An 18340-nucleotide genomic window follows, 5' to 3' on the forward strand; every position below is an offset into this window, starting at 1 on the left:
TGCCCCTGCCACCAGACCAATCTCCCTTTGCTATTCCCCTGCCTCTACCTGGGGCCCCTGCCTCACCCACTTTCTGGTTTGTCTCGATAGCGTCCACTTTTCCTTCCAGATACCACCTTCACCATTACCGCCTGGGCGAGCATGGACCCAACAAGCAAGGGTGTGCCTCTGAGGGGCCCCCACAGTCCCCACATGCCCGCCCCACGTCCCCACAAGGTTGTGGTTGCTTGTTTCATTACCTTTGTCAATTGCTCAAAAGCTCGCCATCCATCATTTCCCACATGGGGCACAACGCCTGGCACACAGTAGGCGCTCAATAAATGTCTGATGCATAAAGACATGACCAGGCACCAGAACCAGCCAAAGAAGATGATTCTTTGAGGGAGAGGTGGTCAGGAATGATATTTTGACTACAGAATCCAAAGAGGGATTTGTGGATAAGTAGACTCAGAGGCCTAGCAGTAAATTAGCAACAACACCCTGAATGTCCTTGTAGCCTTGTTTTTAATGAAAAGTAAAAAACACCCCCAGATCCCATTTCCAAGTAAAAGCACAAACCCTCCGTGCGTGTCATTACCACGCCATTGTGAGATATTGCTAAGTGTTTCCATAGCTGTGTCTGGAGCTCTCGAAATCTGTCTCGGGTAATTTCTCCAGTACCCTCCAGAGAGATGTGGGTGCAGCGTGGGCAACAGCTTGTGTTTTGTGCCTCGGCCTCGGTACCTGTCTGTGACACAGCTGTGTTTTGTCTTTGTGTCTACCCCTGCCCCCATCACCCCCAGCGTCGAGAGCAGATTGGAGCTGAGGAAGAATCTGCACTGCCAGAGCTTCAAGTGGTACCTGGAGAATGTCTATCCAGAGCTCAGGTATCTGCCCTACCTCTTGCTGGCTGCAGGGCAAGGCCCTCAGCTGACTTGGTCCAGAGAAGGGACATCCCGTGGCCAACTGGATCAGGACTTTGAAGTGCGTGGAGCTCTGAGAAGACCAGTCAGCTCCCCTTCCTTCCTGAAACCAGGAGAGGAATTAAGTTAATCAGTAGCGTGAGGGATTGAGGTTAGCTAGCAGCAGTCTCGCAACGGCTGGCATTTGAGCCCCACTTGATCGGAGGGCGTGAGCTCGTTGACGCTGTCCTATGTCAGGCTCCTTACCCTTGTGGCTCCTGGGTCTCTCCTTGCTGGATTGTTCCTAGTGGCAGCCCCCACCCCAGCACAGGTCATGGTAATACCACCCAGGATGAAACGCCCCTGTCATCCTCAAAACCCTGCCTTGACCTCTCCAGCTGCTAGTGTTACTAAGCCAAAGAGCAGCTGGTTCTCCTCATTCCTGTGACTTTCCTCCAGAGTCCCCAACGATTCCTCCATCCAGAAGGGCACTATCCGACAGAGGCAGAAGTGCCTAGAGTCTCAAAGGCAGAGAAACACCGAGATCTACAACCTCAGGCTAAGCCCCTGTGTCAAGATCAAAGGCGAGGATGCAAAATCCCAGGTGAGCAACAGGCTGGGGATATGAGAACATGTACAGGGACTTAGCCTCTGTCATCTGCTTTTCTGTGACACCAGGGGTCCAGTTATACCCAGAGCTTAGCAACAGAGGAGAAGAAGTATGATTCCTCCTTACTCTGGGACTGAATGCACTCCACTAGTTTTCCAAATGTGTAGAGTTTCTCTGAAAGACCTCTTCTTACTGGGCAACGTCGTGCCTATAGGAAATTGCCATTAAATTAGCAGGATTTAATAAGTACGTACGTCACTGGTGTCCTACCTGCTGGCAGTAAATGTGGGCTGGGTCAGGTGGATATAGTAAAGCACATCCAGCTTTAGCCACATAGCTTCCTCCTGGCTCCCACAGAGCTGCAGAATCCAGATTCTTTCTCCCTCTTTCCTTTGCCGGCTCCTACTCTCCGCTTTCATACACTAATGGTGAGTATTCACCCAGGTTCTCAGGTCACTGTCCTTTGCTCTGTAAATGGTTTCTTAGAGATTCTATGCAAGCTTCCAGCTTTGACATCCTGTTTCATTGATTCACAAATTCTAGTTTTCATCCCTCTGGGCATTTCACTCATTCACCCAGCACACCGTTCTTCTCAAGGTGAGGAGTGACTAGGTTGCTGGTCTCTATGGCCACCCCCCCCCCCAACCAAGGGATCTAATGCAGGAAGCGGCAAGTAAACAGCCCTTCTGTTGTAAACCCTGTCCTGGATGGAGCTCAGTCACCAAGGGTGGTATCTGCCATATGCATAAGGATCAGGGACATCTTCCCAGAGGACTTGAAAATGCGCTGCATCCTGAGAGAGGAGTAGGAATAGGCCCTGTCAGGACAGGGAGAAGGGGCAGCCCAGGAAGCATGTGTGAAGGCCTGGGCTGTGGCTGGATGACACAGTGTCTGTGATTCCAGTCAACAGCTGGCTACGAGCGGCTGCTGGGCACCACGGCCACACCCCCATCCCACACCTTCTCTGTGTGACTACCCTCTTCCAGGCTCCAGTCCTGTCCATCTGTCCTGGCTCCTCTTTTCCCCGTGTCCCCATTCCCGCAGATCCCTTCCCGTCTCTCCTCGAATACCTAGCTCTTCTTCTTCGTCCTGCATTCACTCCTCAGCCTCAGCACCATTGACGTTTGGGGCTGGATGGTTCTTTCCAGTGGGGGCTGTCCTGTGCTCTGCAGCCTGCCTAGCAGCAGCCTCTGCCCACCAGATGTCCCGCACACCAGTCGTGACAATCGAACTTTCTCCAAGCTACACCAAACCCCCCTGGGGCATAAAACCACCTGGGTTGGGAACCATTGTGTTTGGTTTCGGCCACAGTCTCCAGTCTCTGCCCCTCATCCCCCAGCAGACGTGTCACCATCACACTTCTGTTCCCCATCTCAATACAGCCTTCAGTGGCTCCCCACACCGTCTGCCACAAAAGTCTGTGCCTATGTTTGAGGCATCTCACCACCGGCCTCCAGCTTGCAATGACTTTTCCAAGACCCGTTTCTCTGCTCCAGCAGGACATGGGAGGGGCTGTCTGAGTTAGACAGGAAAGGGGAAAGGAAGCAGGGGTATTGGTTTTGCCTTAGGTATGGCAGCCTGTCTGGGAATGACACCATTTGCTTAAGTGACTGTTTTGTAAACTGTTGCAAATAGGTGAGGCACCTGCCTCTCTTCTGACTCTGTGTGCAGGCCCTGTCCGCGGGGTTCCCAACAGCCTGAATGTTGCCATCCGCCTTTTCCAGGGACAGGAGTTGGCTTGATCTGTCTTCAGCAAAGCAGTGGCTTTTCATGTCTTCGGCTCCATAAGGACATGGGAGGAGGGGAGCCACAGGATCTCTGTGGTCTCGGGGAGGGGTTCCTCACTAGCCCAGCCCCAGTGAAAGATTTCACTGGAGGGTAATAGTACCTATTCCAGCTGACCTTCCATTGGCACAAGAAGGGGAGAAAAAGCAGTGATCTGTGGGAAACTAAGAGCGATCATAGTAACAGGCTTGGAGTGAGCCAAGAACTCTTTCTAGAAGAGAGTGCCAAGCTATCACTCCTCCCCACTTTGGAGAGAACAGTTTGTGTAGCAGCAGTGTGAATTCAGGAAAATGGAAGAAGACTCTAAGATAGACATTCAGTCTGCTTCCACGGACAACACTGAGTGCCCACAGTGTGCCAGGCATCAGGCTGCATGCTGGATGCAGAGTGGGGCCAGGTTGCATCAGACACAGCCCCCTTTGAGAGGGGGCCCACGGCCAACAGCAGGACTGGGCTGCACATCCAAGTGTTGTGAAGGTGTAAACCCACTTTGGACTGATAGAAATCCGCATAACTAATTCAGCTAGAATAATCTCCAGTTTTGTGTGTATGCGTGCACACATGTGGAGCTACACGCTTGCAGGACTGACTTGGGTTACCTTTCTCTTCCTTTCAGTATGTTTCCGTCCTTCCTACGTAGGAGAGATAGTCCTGCCTTTCTGCCCACCAGCCCTTTCTGCTAATGTGCTATGACATCCCGAGCTTGTCTCCTCTGACCCTGCTTCACCTCTTCTCCCCTCCTACATTTTATTTCTCTTCTTGTGCTGCCTCTTGGCCTGTCCCGAGGGGAGTCCCATGTGCCCCGCAGGCCCTTTCTCATGACTCAATTCAGCCCTTTCTGCAGCTGCTGCCTTCTCTGCCTGTGAGAAGCCGTAGCAAGGAAGGGATACAAGAGCCCTGTTAAGGAGGTATCACTATTATCCTAATTTTGCAGATGAAACCAGGGCCTGGAGAGATTATCCAAAGTCATAGGCTAGGAAGTGGTGATGGCAGGATTTGGAAAATCTAGCCACCATGCCGTAGCTCTGCTATCGCTGCTGCTGTCGGAGTCATAGATGGTTCTGGAACCCTTTTATTCAAGTTCATTCGTGTGAGATGTCTGTCCCTGAGATTCCTCACAAATATAGAAAACTGTAGATCAGCTCCACTCTGACAGCACAGAGCTGGTCACTTCCCACTGGAAACAAGGGTCACACCCTATGTCGGGGACTGGGGGGGGGGGCGGACCAGACAGTCGGCACCTCCCCGACATTGATGGGAAATGGCAAAGTGCATGAATGGAGGCCCACGTTCCCTGGACTCCATGCCAGGGCAGGGGGGTGGGGTACACTTAGCACAGGCTACCAGCCTGTGCCTATTCCCCTTTTCTGCCCGCCCTGGCTCTGTCCCCCGCTATGAGCTCCCTGCTGGCAAATCCACATTTGGTCGCTCCCCTCTAAATGGTTCCCTTTGGGCCTGGCTGTGTATAGTCTGGCTTCAGTCTACCCTTGGGAGGAGAGACCTGGGGTGAGATCTCTACAGGTCCTGAAACCAAGCTCAGGCCATGCGGTAGATGATTCCAGGGTCCAGACTCCTGGAGTAAAAGAACAGCAGAGGGTGGTAACAAGAGCTTGGAGTTCTGCTTCCAGCTGGCCACACGCTCTCCCGGGGTGGGTTCCCAGGCACATGGGTGTCCCCATTGTTGAAAGGAGACAACCAGACCATGGTTGTCCTCTGCCTCTGACACTGGCTCATGTCCCTGCCCCACCCCCAGCCCATCTGTCCACCCTGCCTCACCTCTCTTTCTTGGCCGGCTCGTCAACCTTGGGAACAAAATGTTTAATCTGAGAGTGTATTGAAGATGTCAGCAAGCTGATGCCTTGGGTGAAGTACACGAGAAATACATCATCAGTCTGCAGACGTGCGAAGCCCAAGAACCCTCCAGGTTAACGAGTTTCCCCCTTAACTTTATTGGATTCTCTAGAAAAATATTTGTGTGAAAGATAGAAGGAAGACAGATGCACCAATCTCGTTTACTATCCCAATTTTTCAAAAGGGAAACAAACCTAAAAACTCTTCAGTGTGTCCATCTCCCTGTGTTCCTGGCAGTTTGGGCTACTGGCTTATGAAGGACACGTGTAGACAGCTGGACACCCGGGTGGGTGAGAGAAGGTGAAACTCTTGCCCCCGCATCTGCACTCCCCTTGGCACCCAAAGTGAGTCTGCCCACGGGACGGTGGCCAGTATGTCATCTTCCCTGTCTGATCCCACCATTCCTCCCCACGCTTTGGGAACACACCCTTGGGATCGGCCCCATCATGGCTGCCTTTCCGGCATCTCTCCTGGGAGGCGAAGCAAAGGCACTTTTCTAAAGGAAGCTCTCTGGGCCTATCTCTTTTCCTGTTGGCTTCCTCCGTTACCGTAGTCCACAGATGAAGCGCTTGCTCTGTGGTCAGCCCCGTTCTGAACGCATACACATGGAAACCCATCTGTTCCCTACAGTGACCCTCCACGGCAGGGACCCACATTATCTTCATTCCCCACAGAGGGGACAGAGCTGCAGAGTTCAGTATGTCACCCACGTTCGCAGGAGTAACAAGCAAGGAGCCAGCAGTCACTCTTGGGCCAAAAAGCATGATCCAACAACAGATGCACTGGCTGTGGGTTTTTAAGTCACATGTATATAAAGTGTGTTCTTACAACTCAGGACGAAGGGACAGGATGGACTGGGAATAAAGAAAACACCCTAACAGTGAGTCTGGTGAAGGTCCTAATTGAAGGCAGGGACTGTAACTCTGAGCCTCCCAGGTCACCAAGGAGAGGCTGAGGTCTGTGTCTGTGCAGCTGAAGAAGGTGTCCCCAACACAGCCAGTCAGTGCATTTGGGTGATCCTTCAGGGACCTAGGTGCATCGAGAGGTTGGCTGAACTGAAGTGTCACTTGAGCCCATGCATTCATTCCAGACACCTTGTCTGAAGAAGGCTTCAGGGTGTGTGTGTGTGGCCTTCAGAGGGGCCTACTCAAGGCCAGTTGGTGGTTCTGGATGCCCTTGGCTCAGATCCACTCTCACCAAAGAGACCCCACATTTAAAGTCAACCCTGCGGTCTGCGCCTGGCATTGCCCAGAGTAACCACTGACCTCTGTCCCCCTCCATAAAACCATTCCTGCCTCCCAGGGCCACTGTGAGCATCAATAGACTATGAATGTAAAGCACCTGGAGCCAGAGTCCTTATAAATGAGCTATTTGCCCATCTAACCGCAACAGAACCAGCAATGCTGCTTGGCACGTGAGATCTCTTCTTCGTTGTTTACTGTTCCCCACGCTGAAGAGTTTTTGAACGGGGAGCTCACCACCATCAGTAACTGACGCGGGCTTCTGCATTGATGACAACACAGCCCCTTCCTTCTCTCCACGTGTGAATGTTTCTCTCCTCACCCAACCATCGCTCCTCCCACGTGCTACAAAAGTACTGTTCACAGAGACTGCGTCAGGGCCAGGCACCGGCTGCGTGTTCCACGGGCATCATCTGGGTTGGTCATCACATGACCCTGTGAACCATGTCCTGTTATCCCCCCACTTCACAGATGGGGTAAGCAAGGCTTAGAGAGGTTGACCAGTACTCTTAGGTCATACACGAGTAATGCCGGGCCTGCTGTCCCCAGGGACCAAGCCCTTCAGACTAGGCTGGGGTGTCTCAACTTCAGCACTGTTTGCATTAGTACCGGATAATTCTTTGTTGTGGGGACTGTCATGTGCACTGTAGGTTTTGCCAGCATCCCTGGCCCCACCTGCTAGGTGCCAGTGACACCCTCCAATTAGTCCTAGTGCTCAAAAAATGTCTCCAGACACTGCTGTATGTCCCCTGGGCAGACAGATAGGGGTGAGATCACTCTAGTCGAGAGCTGCTGCCCCAGGCTGGTTCCTTCTTGCCTCCTAGAGGTGGCCCTGGGCCATTCCAAGGTCAGCCCTGGGCCTGGACTCTGACCCATCTCATGCCTGCCTCTTTTGGACCTTGGCTCCTCAAGACATGTCTTCATCTTCTTTTTAAATGTCTATTTATTTTGAGAAAGAGAGAGAGCACGAGTCGGAGACAGGGGCAGAGGGAGGGAGAGAGAGAGAATCCTAAACAGGCTGTATGCTCAGCACAGAACCTGATGCGGGACTCGATCTCACAACAGTGAGGTCATGGCCTGGGCCGAAATCAAGAGTCAGATGCTTAACTGGACTGAGCCTCCCAGGCGCCCCCAGACATGTCCTCTTTTTTTTTTTTTTTTTTTAATTTTTTTTTTTTAACGTTTATTTATTTTTGAGACAGAGAGAGACAGAGCATGAACAGGGGAGGGGCAGAGAGAGAGGGAGACACAGAATCAGAAGCAGGCTCCAGGCTCTGAGCCATCAGCCCAGAGCCCGACGCGGGGCTCGAACTCACGGACCGCGAGATCGTGACCTGGGCTGAAGTCGGACGTCTAACCGACTGAGCCACCCAGGCGCCCCTAGACATGTCCTCTTAAGAGCCCCTTTCCTCTGCTGTTCCATCCAACACAGGACATGAAATCCGGGCTGGTGTTGCGGCCCGTGTGGTCCCAGCCCTGACGGCTGCGGCCGGATTGGCATCACCCAGGGAGAAGTCTGCTGCTCCCACCTGCCAGGCTGCTCGCTTCTCCTCATGCAGGGGCTGACTTCCAGAGACTCGCTAAGCGCAGAGTCCTTAAGGTCCAACCTCGACCACCCCTCCCCATCATCAGTTCCCCTCTTCCAGGGCAGGAGAAAAGGGGCTGGAGGGCCAGGAGTGGACCCCCCTCTTCTCAGTCCCTCAGTGGCCTATCTTTGAGGAGGCGAGGCTGCCCACACCACCTCTGAGTTACCTTCTGTAGGTGTGGCCATGTCTGTGTGCACCGGGGTGCAGGGACGGGGGGTGGTGTCTATGACTGGGCCAGACCCCCAAATGGAGCTGTCAGGAGACGGCTCAGCGCACACCGATCTAGGCCAGGCCAGCCTGAGCAACCACGGCTACCTTCCTGAATCCATTTCTGACTCCGAGGTTCATTTAATAAACCCATTCATCACCGGCCATTCTGGAAGGCTGACAGGTTGCAGAACGGGAATCGGAAAACCTCTCCTCGCTTCCTGCCCCACCTGCTCCCGTGTTCTGCTTCCCTCCCTCCTCCCTCGCAGATGTGGCTCCTCCGAGAAATCATGAGGCTGAATTATTTCAGTGCCGGTAAACACCAGCTAATGGAAAGTCCACTCAGTGTAAAGGCTTCCATACCCTGTCTGTGCATGTGCGTTCTCCCCTTGGGGGTCTTGAGGTGATCTCTTCTGAGCAGAGCCCCGGCCTCCGTGGGGGTCACCATATGCCTTCCTTCCCGAAAGGCATTAGTGGATGGGGTGTCTCCGATGTGAAAAGAAAAACACCACCCCCCCTCCCACCCTCAAGCCTTCCCTAGCACTTCCAGGTTTAGAAGCCCCCGGGATACTAAAAAAGAAGAAATGCCAAGATAAGCTTTCAGAAATTGTGGTATATGTCAAGTTTTTATGTTTAATTAGTTAATGCTCTTAATACACACACACACAAAGACAAAGTCAGTGTATTGTGGTAATCAAGATAATTACAGGATTTATTTTTAAAATGCTAATTCATGGTTTACAGCAAGCTGTGTGGGTGGTAATGGGTCAGGGGGATGGACCTTATCTTCTTTCCACATCACTGACTGTGTTTAGCCTCATTTCCCGACAATGGCAGAAATCTAAAGCTGAGGCCAGTTGTATGGTGGGCCTGGGCAGTGGTTCCCTGGCATTCCTGCCCTTGGGCCTGGGCCTGGGCTTCGGGCTTTTCTCTCCCCACCCTCCCCTCCTCGTACAGAATTCTCTGGACACACACCCAAGATCTGCTTCCACTTTCTAGATCACACTGCAGATGTCTGGAACCCCAGAATCCCCCACCGAAATGGCCGAAGCCTGAACTGAGGACCTGCATGGATCTCCTGGGGGTACCCTGTGTCCCTAGCACGCTACCTAGGTCCAAGGGGGTGACCAGCGGAGCACGCATATGCAGGTGCAGGAGTTCATAGCAGGGGACAGAGCCGGGGTGGGAAGAAAAGGGGAACAGGCACAGGCTGGTAGGCCGCACTGTGTGTACCCCACCCCCCTGCCCTGGCATGGAGTCCGGGGAACGTGGGCCTCCATTCATGCACTTCCCCAGTTCCCATCAATGTCAGGGAGGTCCGATCCCCCTCCCCAGTCCCCAACATGGGGTGTGACCCTTGTTTCCAGTGGGAAGTGACCAGCTCTGTGCTGTCAGAGTGGAGCTGATCTACAGTTTTCTATATTTGTGAGGGATCTGAGGGACAGACACTGCCTGTGATTAAACTTGAATAGAAGGGTGCTGGAAGGAGCCGTGACTGTGGCAGCAACAGCGACAATAAACAAGCTGGAGATGGTCCGGGACCGCTGACCAGTTCGTGAGCTTGGATAACCTCTGTGAGCCTTTCGTCGTCTGTAAAATGAGGATAATAATAATAATAATACTTATCTAGTAGGATTCCTATGAAGACTAAATTAATCTGTGGAAAGCCCCCGGAACAGTGTCTCGCACACAGTAAGTGTTCAGCAAATGCTAGTCATCGGTAACAATGTCATCATGGTTATTGTTTCACCTCTGTGCATACAGACGTCTTTCCCTTTCAGTTTACCCTGGAGGGAAGCACATGGCGTGTGTAGTATGGTGATGTTCAAGGCCGGTGGAGAATTTATTGATGTGTTCCAAGGAGTACATTCCATAACATTTATTATTTAAAAAATTAAATATATATACAGGTCTAGAAATAGATGGAAGAGTATAAAGGATCCCCTGGACCCTTGCCCAGGCTCCAAGAAGTCTCAATTCACAGCCAGTCTATTTTCATCTGTATTTCCATACACTCCCCTGGTCTAGATCTTCTCCCAACACCAGCAATTTGAAAAGAGACGCAGGAGGGACGCCTGGGTGGCTCGGTCGGTTAAGCATCCGACCTGGGCTCAGGCCATGATCTCACAGTTGGTGGGTTAGAGCCCCACACCTGGCTGTGTGCTGACAGCTCAGAGTCTGGCGCCTGCTTCGGATTCTGTGTCTGCCCCTCCACTGCTCGCACTCTGTCTCTCTCTCACACAAAAATAAGTAAACGTTAAAAAAAAATTTTTTTTTTAACGAGAAGGGAATCCACACATAGAACCCAACCATAGAGGACGGTGGCTCCCACTGAACCGGTGGCCCCATCCAGGTATCAGGGACAGGGAAGGTTCCAGATCAGGAGAGGCAGTGGTCTGCATCCAAGTGTCTGATGGGGCAGCAGAAGGACCCAAGCTTGGGAGCGAAGAGGAGAACACAGGAAAGACGCTGAGGATGTCACTAGCTAGCAGAAGTCAGGAGAGGCGCCAAGGCTGGGGAGTGGCTGCCATCAGCTGGGGGAGGTGCAGAACAAGGAACAGATGAGCACCGGGTCAGCTTATGGGGCATATGGACCTAGAACAGGAGGCCAGCCAGCTAAGGGACACTTTCTCCATTCTCTGGCCAAGGAGAAGTGGCTGCCAAGTGGCCTGGTCCAGAGGCTGAGGGCCAACTGCAGGGGTGCAGCGGGGAAGGAGTTCAGTCCTTGATGGGTTCTCTCGGCAGCTCCCCTCAAAGCATCCAACTCACCGGTCACCCTTGCTCCGTGATGAGGGCAAAGGGTAGCTGGGCCCCAACTTGGCAGCCTGGGAAGGACCTTGTGGAGTTTCACGTTTTCTTCTCCCTGACCTAAGAAACAGGAGTGGCTTGGGCTTCTTTAGCACTTAGCTGCTCTCTGATCTCTGGCATTGCATGGAATAAGTGAGGCATGTTCCTTGTAAGGACTCTCCCAGAATGCCCCTTTCCTCTCCCCACCCTCCTTGTCCTTTCGCCTTTTCAGCTCCCCTCCCTGTAGGAGCTCTGCACTAAGCCATCTCCTCCTGGAGTGCTGGAGTGCACACCCCTGCTGTGACGATGTTCTGTCTCCTGACTTTCCCTCTGCCCTTCCGCTCCCTCCCTCGGCACACTCCCTGTTCCCTTTGTCCTGCCGTGGGCCTCTTATCAGAACACTCAGGCTTTCAGGGCACCGATTTGGCCTCCCTGCCAGGTCTGCTCACGGTGTCAAGTGTGGGGAACAGACCTGGATCTGACAGAGAAACCGTTGACCACACAGCTGGGCTGCGGCGCTGTTCAGGCTTCGCCACCTCAAGCCCAGAGTTGTTCCATGCCTCCCAGAGGTGGCCTGCATGCCCAGGCCAGTCCCCTTCACAGGTGTGGGGATGGAGAGTTCAGTGGGGCTGTGACCTGCGAGCCTCTGGCTGTTGAGTCCCATTGTTCGAGGTGACTTTGTTGACCATCTGTTCCTGCTGGGACCCCCAGTGCTTTATACCACCAGGCTTCGCTAATTATCACACATAGTCCCGGGAGTGCCCCACCAGGCTTCCGAGGATCCTGATGTGAACCTTCTGGCCTCTTCTCCTCCAGATATGGGCCTTCACATACACCCAGCAGATCCTCCAGGAGGAGCTGTGCCTGTCCGTCGTCACCATCTTCCCTGGAGCCCCGGTGGTTCTTGTCCTCTGCAAGAATGGAGATGACAGACAGGTAAATGCTCAGTGGGTACACAGGGGCGTGGCCACCTGCAGCTTCTGGACTGCCTGAGTAAGGTCAGAGGCTCATGTGCAAGACAAGAGAGAAACTGTAGAAGAGGAGGGGTTGATCAGAAACAGACCCTCCTGGTTAGGAGAGGTGGTCGGATTGCCCCTGAATGCCTGTGGACTTCGGCAAACCACAGTGTGCACGTGCATCTTGTACCCTCCTGCGTAGCTCTGATGCCCACCTGGCACCCCGGAGCCGGAGAGCACTGGGGCAAAGCCTTCAGGGCCACAGGGATGAGCAGTGCTTTAACTTTGCCTTCAGAAGCCTTGTGCTCTGGCAGGATGTCCACCAAGATTCGTAGCACTCTGGATGTGCCATGTGCCCACCTGACCCCAAGTTGTTAACCCCACACAGTTTCCTCCCAACTGGGTACTGGCATTAGAGAGACAGAGATTCCAATGCCCTTTTATGACTCATTGGCTGTGTGACCCACAGCAGGTTACTGGACCTCTCTGAGCTTTGGTTTCTTCCTCTGTGAAGTTAGTTGATGATGCTCCCCCATGGGGCAGCTGTTTAGAGCGATGAACTGAAGTGGTCCATGGTGCCTGCTCAGTGGTGGTTCCCCGAAACGTGTCCATCCCCCCCACTTGTTGGGTAAGAGGAGGTCTGGGGAGCAGAGGCATGAGCTCCCCTCTCTGCCTGGGCCCTTCATGTGCTGGAGCGCTTTGGAGGAGCACAGGTTCGTGGCATCAGGTGCTGCCCAGAAGCCTCTCTGCCCTCCTGCACCCCATCCACCAGCTCACTCCCACATCTTCCTGCCGTGCAGACACTGAGGGCACATCATCTCTCTGGGTGCTCCTCTGACTAACGTGCTTCATGTTTTCTGGCCTGTGGCTTAGAAAGTTACTGCCTTCTAATGAGTTTTCCTAGCAAACATATTGATTTTGCTTTTACTTTTTTATCTGGAGGGGAAAAAACAAACAAACAAACAAACAAACAAAACCAGAAAAACCAACAGTACCTGGCAAAGCAATTAGTTGCAGTTTTATTCCTCCCTGAGACCATGAAGTCAAGTCTCTGGGTGACCCCAGCCGTGCGGTGTAAACACAGCTGATTGTTCTGGAGCTGCTGATGTTGTCGATAGGACCTGGGGCCTTAGCCAGAGAATCCCGGTTCACTCTCTCTCCTCTCCGTCTTCTCAGCAGTGGACCAAGACTGGTTCCCGCATTGAGCACATAGCATCCCACCTCTGCCTAGACACGGACATGTTTGATGATGGCTCCGAGAATGGCAGGGAAATCGTTGTCAACCCATGTGAGTCGTCACTTATGAGCCAGCACTGGGACCTGGTGAGCTCTTGAGGACCCCGTGCCTGAGCCAGCGGGGCCGTGGGTGACGTTTCCCAGATGAGAAGCAGACCAGAAATCAGGCCACCAGCAGCTCCCAACTACTGTAGTAGATGCCCTGCATGGGGAGATAGAGAAGAGCCCCTGGACAGGAGCAGGTGTCTCAGGGAGGATGGAGGAAAGGATTGTAAGCCACGTGGGGCTCAGAGACAGATTTCACGTGCTCTCCGTGCTGCTGAGTTCCAGTCCTGGCCCAGTCTTCACCTTGCTGGAATCTGGCGACCAAGATGTAATGGGAAGTGTTTATGTTGTTCCCTTTCTTACAAAGGAAGCCAGAGAGAAAAGCCTTTTTTTGTCACTGGACCAGGACTAAATTGAGAGATGAAGAATGGAGGTTGTTTTCAAAACAAATAAAGGAACCTTAGATGTTTTCTCTGTGCATCTATTTGTTTCTACTTATGTAAGCTCTGGGCTAAGCTAAGTTCTTCATTCAGAGGGGACACGCGGCGGGGCGGAGGCTGCAGGGTCTTTGGGCAGAGCAGAACTTTGGGTTCTTGCAGGGTCTTGCAGGGTCTTTGGGCAACGAGAACAGGTCCATGAGAGACTCATGCTCCTATCCTGGGCTGCCACCAACAGCCTGTGTGACCATGAAAGACACACAGGGGCACCTGGGTGGCTCAGTCGGTTAAGCATCCAACTCTTGGTTTCAGCTCAGGTGATGATCTCACGGTTCGTGAGTTTGAGCCCTGGTTCGGTCTGGGTGCTGGTAGTGTGGAGTCGGCTTGACAGTCTCTCTCTCCCTCTCTCTCTGCCCCTCCCCTGCTCGCTCACTCGCTTTCAAAATAAGCAAGCTTAAAAAAATTTTTTTAATTAAAAAATCACATACACACAACTGCTCTGCTGCTTCATTTCCCAACATGTCAAGTAGGGGAACAGGAGCAGATCCGTGGTTCTTACCCAGGGATATGTTCTCTCATCTGGACAAATCATGTCTATTTAGGGGCTCAGATTCCAGCTGTGGAGATCCTGCTTTGGGAGGTCCAGGTGGGGTCCAGGCTCCTCAGGTGATTTGGATTCTCCTCCCTGGTTGGGACCACTGCCCTAGATGTTGCTCTGGGCCCTCCTGGCTTTATAGTCTATAGCCACTAGCATATGACTTTCTTACTCTAATAAATCCCCAATGTGCCCTAGGAATTGGGTACTATGTTTGTCTGTGCTTATCTTTTTAATGTTTATTTATTTATTTTGAGACAGAGAGAGAGAGCACAAGCAGGGGAGGTGCACAGAGAGGGGGGGGGGGAGAGAGAGAGAGAGAGAGAGAGAGAGAGAGAAGCCCAAGAGGCTCCATGCTGTCAGCATAGAGCCCAGTGCAGACCCCAAACCCATGAATTATGAGATCATGACCTGAGCCCAAATCAAGAGTCAGATGCTCAACTGATTGAGCCAAAGATGCACCTTTGTTCATGCTTATTAACTAGGGTTTAAGAAAAGAACCAATGCATATTGTTTAAAAGTTCCCAAAATAGGGACACCTGGGTGACTCAGTCGGTTAAGTGTCCAGCTTTGGCTCAGGTCATGATCACAGTTTGTGGGTTTGAGCCCCGCGTCGGGCTCTGCACCGACAGCTCGGAGCCTGGAGCCTGCTTCAGATTCTGTGTCTCCCTCTCTTTCTGCCCCTCCACTGCTCGTGCTCTGTCTCTCAAAAATAAACTTAAAAAAAAAAAAGAAGTTCCCAAAATAGTCCCATACATTTTCTGCCAAGGTCAGTCCACCACAAGCTGTTTAGTAATGGTCTTATTTATCTATTGCTAAATGACAAATTACCCCCAAAACCTGGCAGCTTAAAGCAACGCACATTTGTTATCGAACAGTTTCTGTGGATCAAGAATCTAGGCTCAGCTTCACAGGGTCCCCTGCTTCAGAGTGACTGGAAATGCTACAGTCAAGGTATTTTCCAGGGCTCTGGTCATCTCAGGGTTCAAACAGGAGGATCTGTTCCAGGGCTCACTCACTGACTGTTGGCAGGATTTGGTTCTCCAGGCCTATTGGCCATAAGCCGCCCGCAGTCCTTGCCATACAGTCCTTGCCTCAGTCCTTGCCTCTCCAACATACCAGTTCACTAAGCAGACCCACAAGTCGAAGGTGCCAGCAAGATGAAGTCAAGGTCCTCTAGAACCTAATCTCACGAGTGACCATCTGTCACTTTTGCCACATTCTGTGTGATAGAAACAAGTCACTAGTTTCAGCCCACACTTATGGGGAGGGAATTACACAAGGAAGCTGATGCCAGGAGGGGGGATCATTGGGGGCCATTTTCGCTTCTGGCTGCCGCAGGAACTGTGCCCTAAACAGGTGTCTGTCTCCCCTTCATCCAGAAAGCCTTCAGTGAGGGCCATGGTTCAAGCTCATCATTGCTGAGGACTACTGCAGGTAGAGGAAGTCAAGGACTGAGTGTACATACCCAGAATCTCTTCCGGGGGTTGTACCAATTCATACAATGCCCCTCTTACCTTCTTTAGTTATGGTTTGGCTCTTTTGTGGTACTTTCATTCCCCACTATGAAAAGGAGAGGAGGCCATGGGATAGATAAAGCCACCTATTGAAGAAGATACTCTGATGACTCCTCGAGCTGTGTCCGCAGGATTTAAACCAGCCTTGCAGAGAAGGAAAGATCAGATAGGTTCGCCAGTACCCTCTCCCCTGAGTAGGGGAAGCAGGTCCTGCACTAAAATAACTCAAGGAGCCAACGTCCTCACCTATTATTGGTCTCTCTATATATCTGTACCTGACCTTGAGTTCCCTGGTGGCAGGAAAGCTGTCTCTTTCTTGCCTTATCCCCACCACTGGGCTGGGCACATCAAGCTCTCAGTGAATGTTTTCCTAAATGGATGATTGGAAAAACTCCTCCTTGTCCAAGGTAAAGTAACTTATATTTTACTACTCCCATAAAGTCACAGAGTGTAGGTGGCTCTCAGTCCCTCTTGAACACCCAAGGAAACGGAGAAACAAGAATGAGGCCTTTGCCCCAGGAGGACAAACGTTTTTTGCTGATGGCGATAAAGCCAAAACAAGAGTAATTTGTGATTTGAAGGCAGAAATAACAATAGTTCCGGGGCACCTGGGTGGCTCAGTTAAGTGTCTGACTCTTGATTTCTGCTCAGGTCATGATCTCATGTTTCATGAGTTCAAGCTCCACATTGGGCTCTGCTCTGGCAGCACAGAGCCTGTTTGGGATTCTTTCTCTCCCTCTCTCTTTGCCCCTCCCTTGCTTGCTCATGCATGCTCTCTCTCTCAAAATAAACATTTTTAAAAATTAAAAAAAAAGAGAGATAACAACAGTTCCACACCTCCACCAACTGAGGACAAAGCTGATGATGCCCTGATGGGACAGTGACCTGCCCTGGGATGCCTCGACCTGCAGTTGCACAGCAGAGTGAGTGTGGCCAAGTTTTGCCTGGCAGGCAGGTCTTTCAGTGAATGCTGAGTCACAGTCCTTAGTCAACTCTGATCTTTGAGTCCAAGTGCCAAATTTCAGTATCCTGGAAAGGCTCACTCCAAAGGCCACCAGTAGTCGTCGGTGAAAGTAAAAGTGGGTCAAATGACATCAGCCTATGAAAAAAGAAAGGACCTACACTCTCCACATTTTAAGGGCTCACAAGATTGAGACCACCAACCAAGCTTGGAGTCACTACCCTGGAGCAGTCTCACCACACGGCCAGGTGAGGAGGTGTCAGAAGCCTCCTGTCCTGCGATCACATCTGACTAGCGGGCTCAGATACAAACAATAAGGATTCCTAAGTACCTTAGGGGTGTGGTGCGCAAATTAAGTGGAAAGGAATTTATACATCCTTTTATATATATATATATATATATATATATATATACTGGAAAGAAGAGAGTCAGGGACTCCAGGCACTGCCAAGTGTATGAATTAGAGTTGGAGGGTTGATGAAATTGAGTGAATGGGCAGAAATGGGAGGTTTTGAGTAACTCTAGGAGCAGCATAGGTGGCCAAGTCAGGTGCCACCTTTCTCTCTGAGAAAGAATCTGATCCTTTCTCTCTTGCCAGTTTGTTTCCTTATGTGCTGTGTAAATCCTCTGTGTGAGCTCATCTTCAGCAGGAGTCATTTTCTCTGCACACCTCAGGTGTCCAGGTTGTGGAGGCATGCCTCGGGGAAGGTTCAAGTTTGCCTCTGTTGGGTCCCATTGACTTTAAACCATTTGGTTCATTGATTTCTCCTCTGATTGTGGTTTCCACTCTGTGGAAGCCATGGGAATTTGGACCCTGCATCTACACTTAGCACAAGCTTGGTTTTCCATCTTTTGCAAATTATCATTTCTCTGCGCAAATTATTGGCCTGCTGCCATGCCATCACCATTCACCCAGCTGGTGGGTGGGGATTGTTTAGCCCTTTTAAGGAGTCAACTATATGTACGGTCTTGTTTCTGATCCCAGCCACCCGGGTGTCCACAGCCTTCACATCGGCCTCTTGGGTGTTCGAACTCTAGCCATCTGGATTCAATTCCCCATCAGCTCACACTCATCACTCCAGCTTTGAGTTCACACTCATTTTTGGAATCTAGGATTCCCCCTTCCATTCAAGTGCAGCTATGGTTTCAAATTGTTTTATTTTATTTCATATAATATTTACATGTGTGGTGGAGAGGGGGCTTCCCAAATCACCTCAGACCAAAATTCCTTAGTATTATGATTAGCTGTCACCGCTGTCTTTCCCACTGGCTGCGGGACCATATCTTAGTGTAGACACTCAATAAATTTCTGTGAATGAGTGAGAGAATAAGCTTGTGATTCTTTAGTACCACTTTCTAATTACCTCCTGGCTATAGCTATCAGACATTAGAGTTTTAAAAAGACAGCAAAGACAGAAACAGAGGACCAAGAAGACAAATTTATAACAATGAAATCTTGTTATAATACCCATAGATTTAGGGATCATGCATATTTTACTTCATAATGACAGAGTTTAATACTGAAAGTGCTAACTGGAAAGAACTATCAGTAATGGAAATCTTTAATACTGCAATAGAGCCCAGCAAGGAGAATCTGTTCTCATAAACTCTGGGGGATGGTGACAGAAGAGGACATGGCCACACT

The 18340-nt window shown here is 51.3% G+C and overlaps 1 protein-coding gene across 2 annotated transcripts in view; it reads left to right on the plus strand.

Moving 5' to 3' along the window:
- GALNT14 (polypeptide N-acetylgalactosaminyltransferase 14) overlaps positions 1 to 13655 on the plus strand; it is a 209578-nt gene extending 195923 nt beyond the window's left edge. The window contains exons 12-15 of one of the 2 annotated variants that reach the window (XM_043604207.1): positions 783 to 866; positions 1341 to 1485; positions 11765 to 11884; positions 13081 to 13655. In XM_043604207.1, the coding sequence (XP_043460142.1) occupies positions 783 to 866; positions 1341 to 1485; positions 11765 to 11884; positions 13081 to 13239 (508 nt within the window). In that variant the 3' untranslated portion in view covers positions 13240 to 13655. The remainder of the gene's footprint in view (positions 1 to 782; positions 867 to 1340; positions 1486 to 11764; positions 11885 to 13080) is intronic. The other variant, XM_043604208.1, reaches the window with a different exon arrangement.
- Positions 13656 to 18340: the final 4685 nt, after the last annotated feature.

The sequence above is a fragment of the Prionailurus bengalensis genome, chromosome A3 (genome assembly GCF_016509475.1).
Source record: "Prionailurus bengalensis isolate Pbe53 chromosome A3, Fcat_Pben_1.1_paternal_pri, whole genome shotgun sequence".
Taxonomy (NCBI): domain Eukaryota; kingdom Metazoa; phylum Chordata; class Mammalia; order Carnivora; family Felidae; genus Prionailurus; species Prionailurus bengalensis.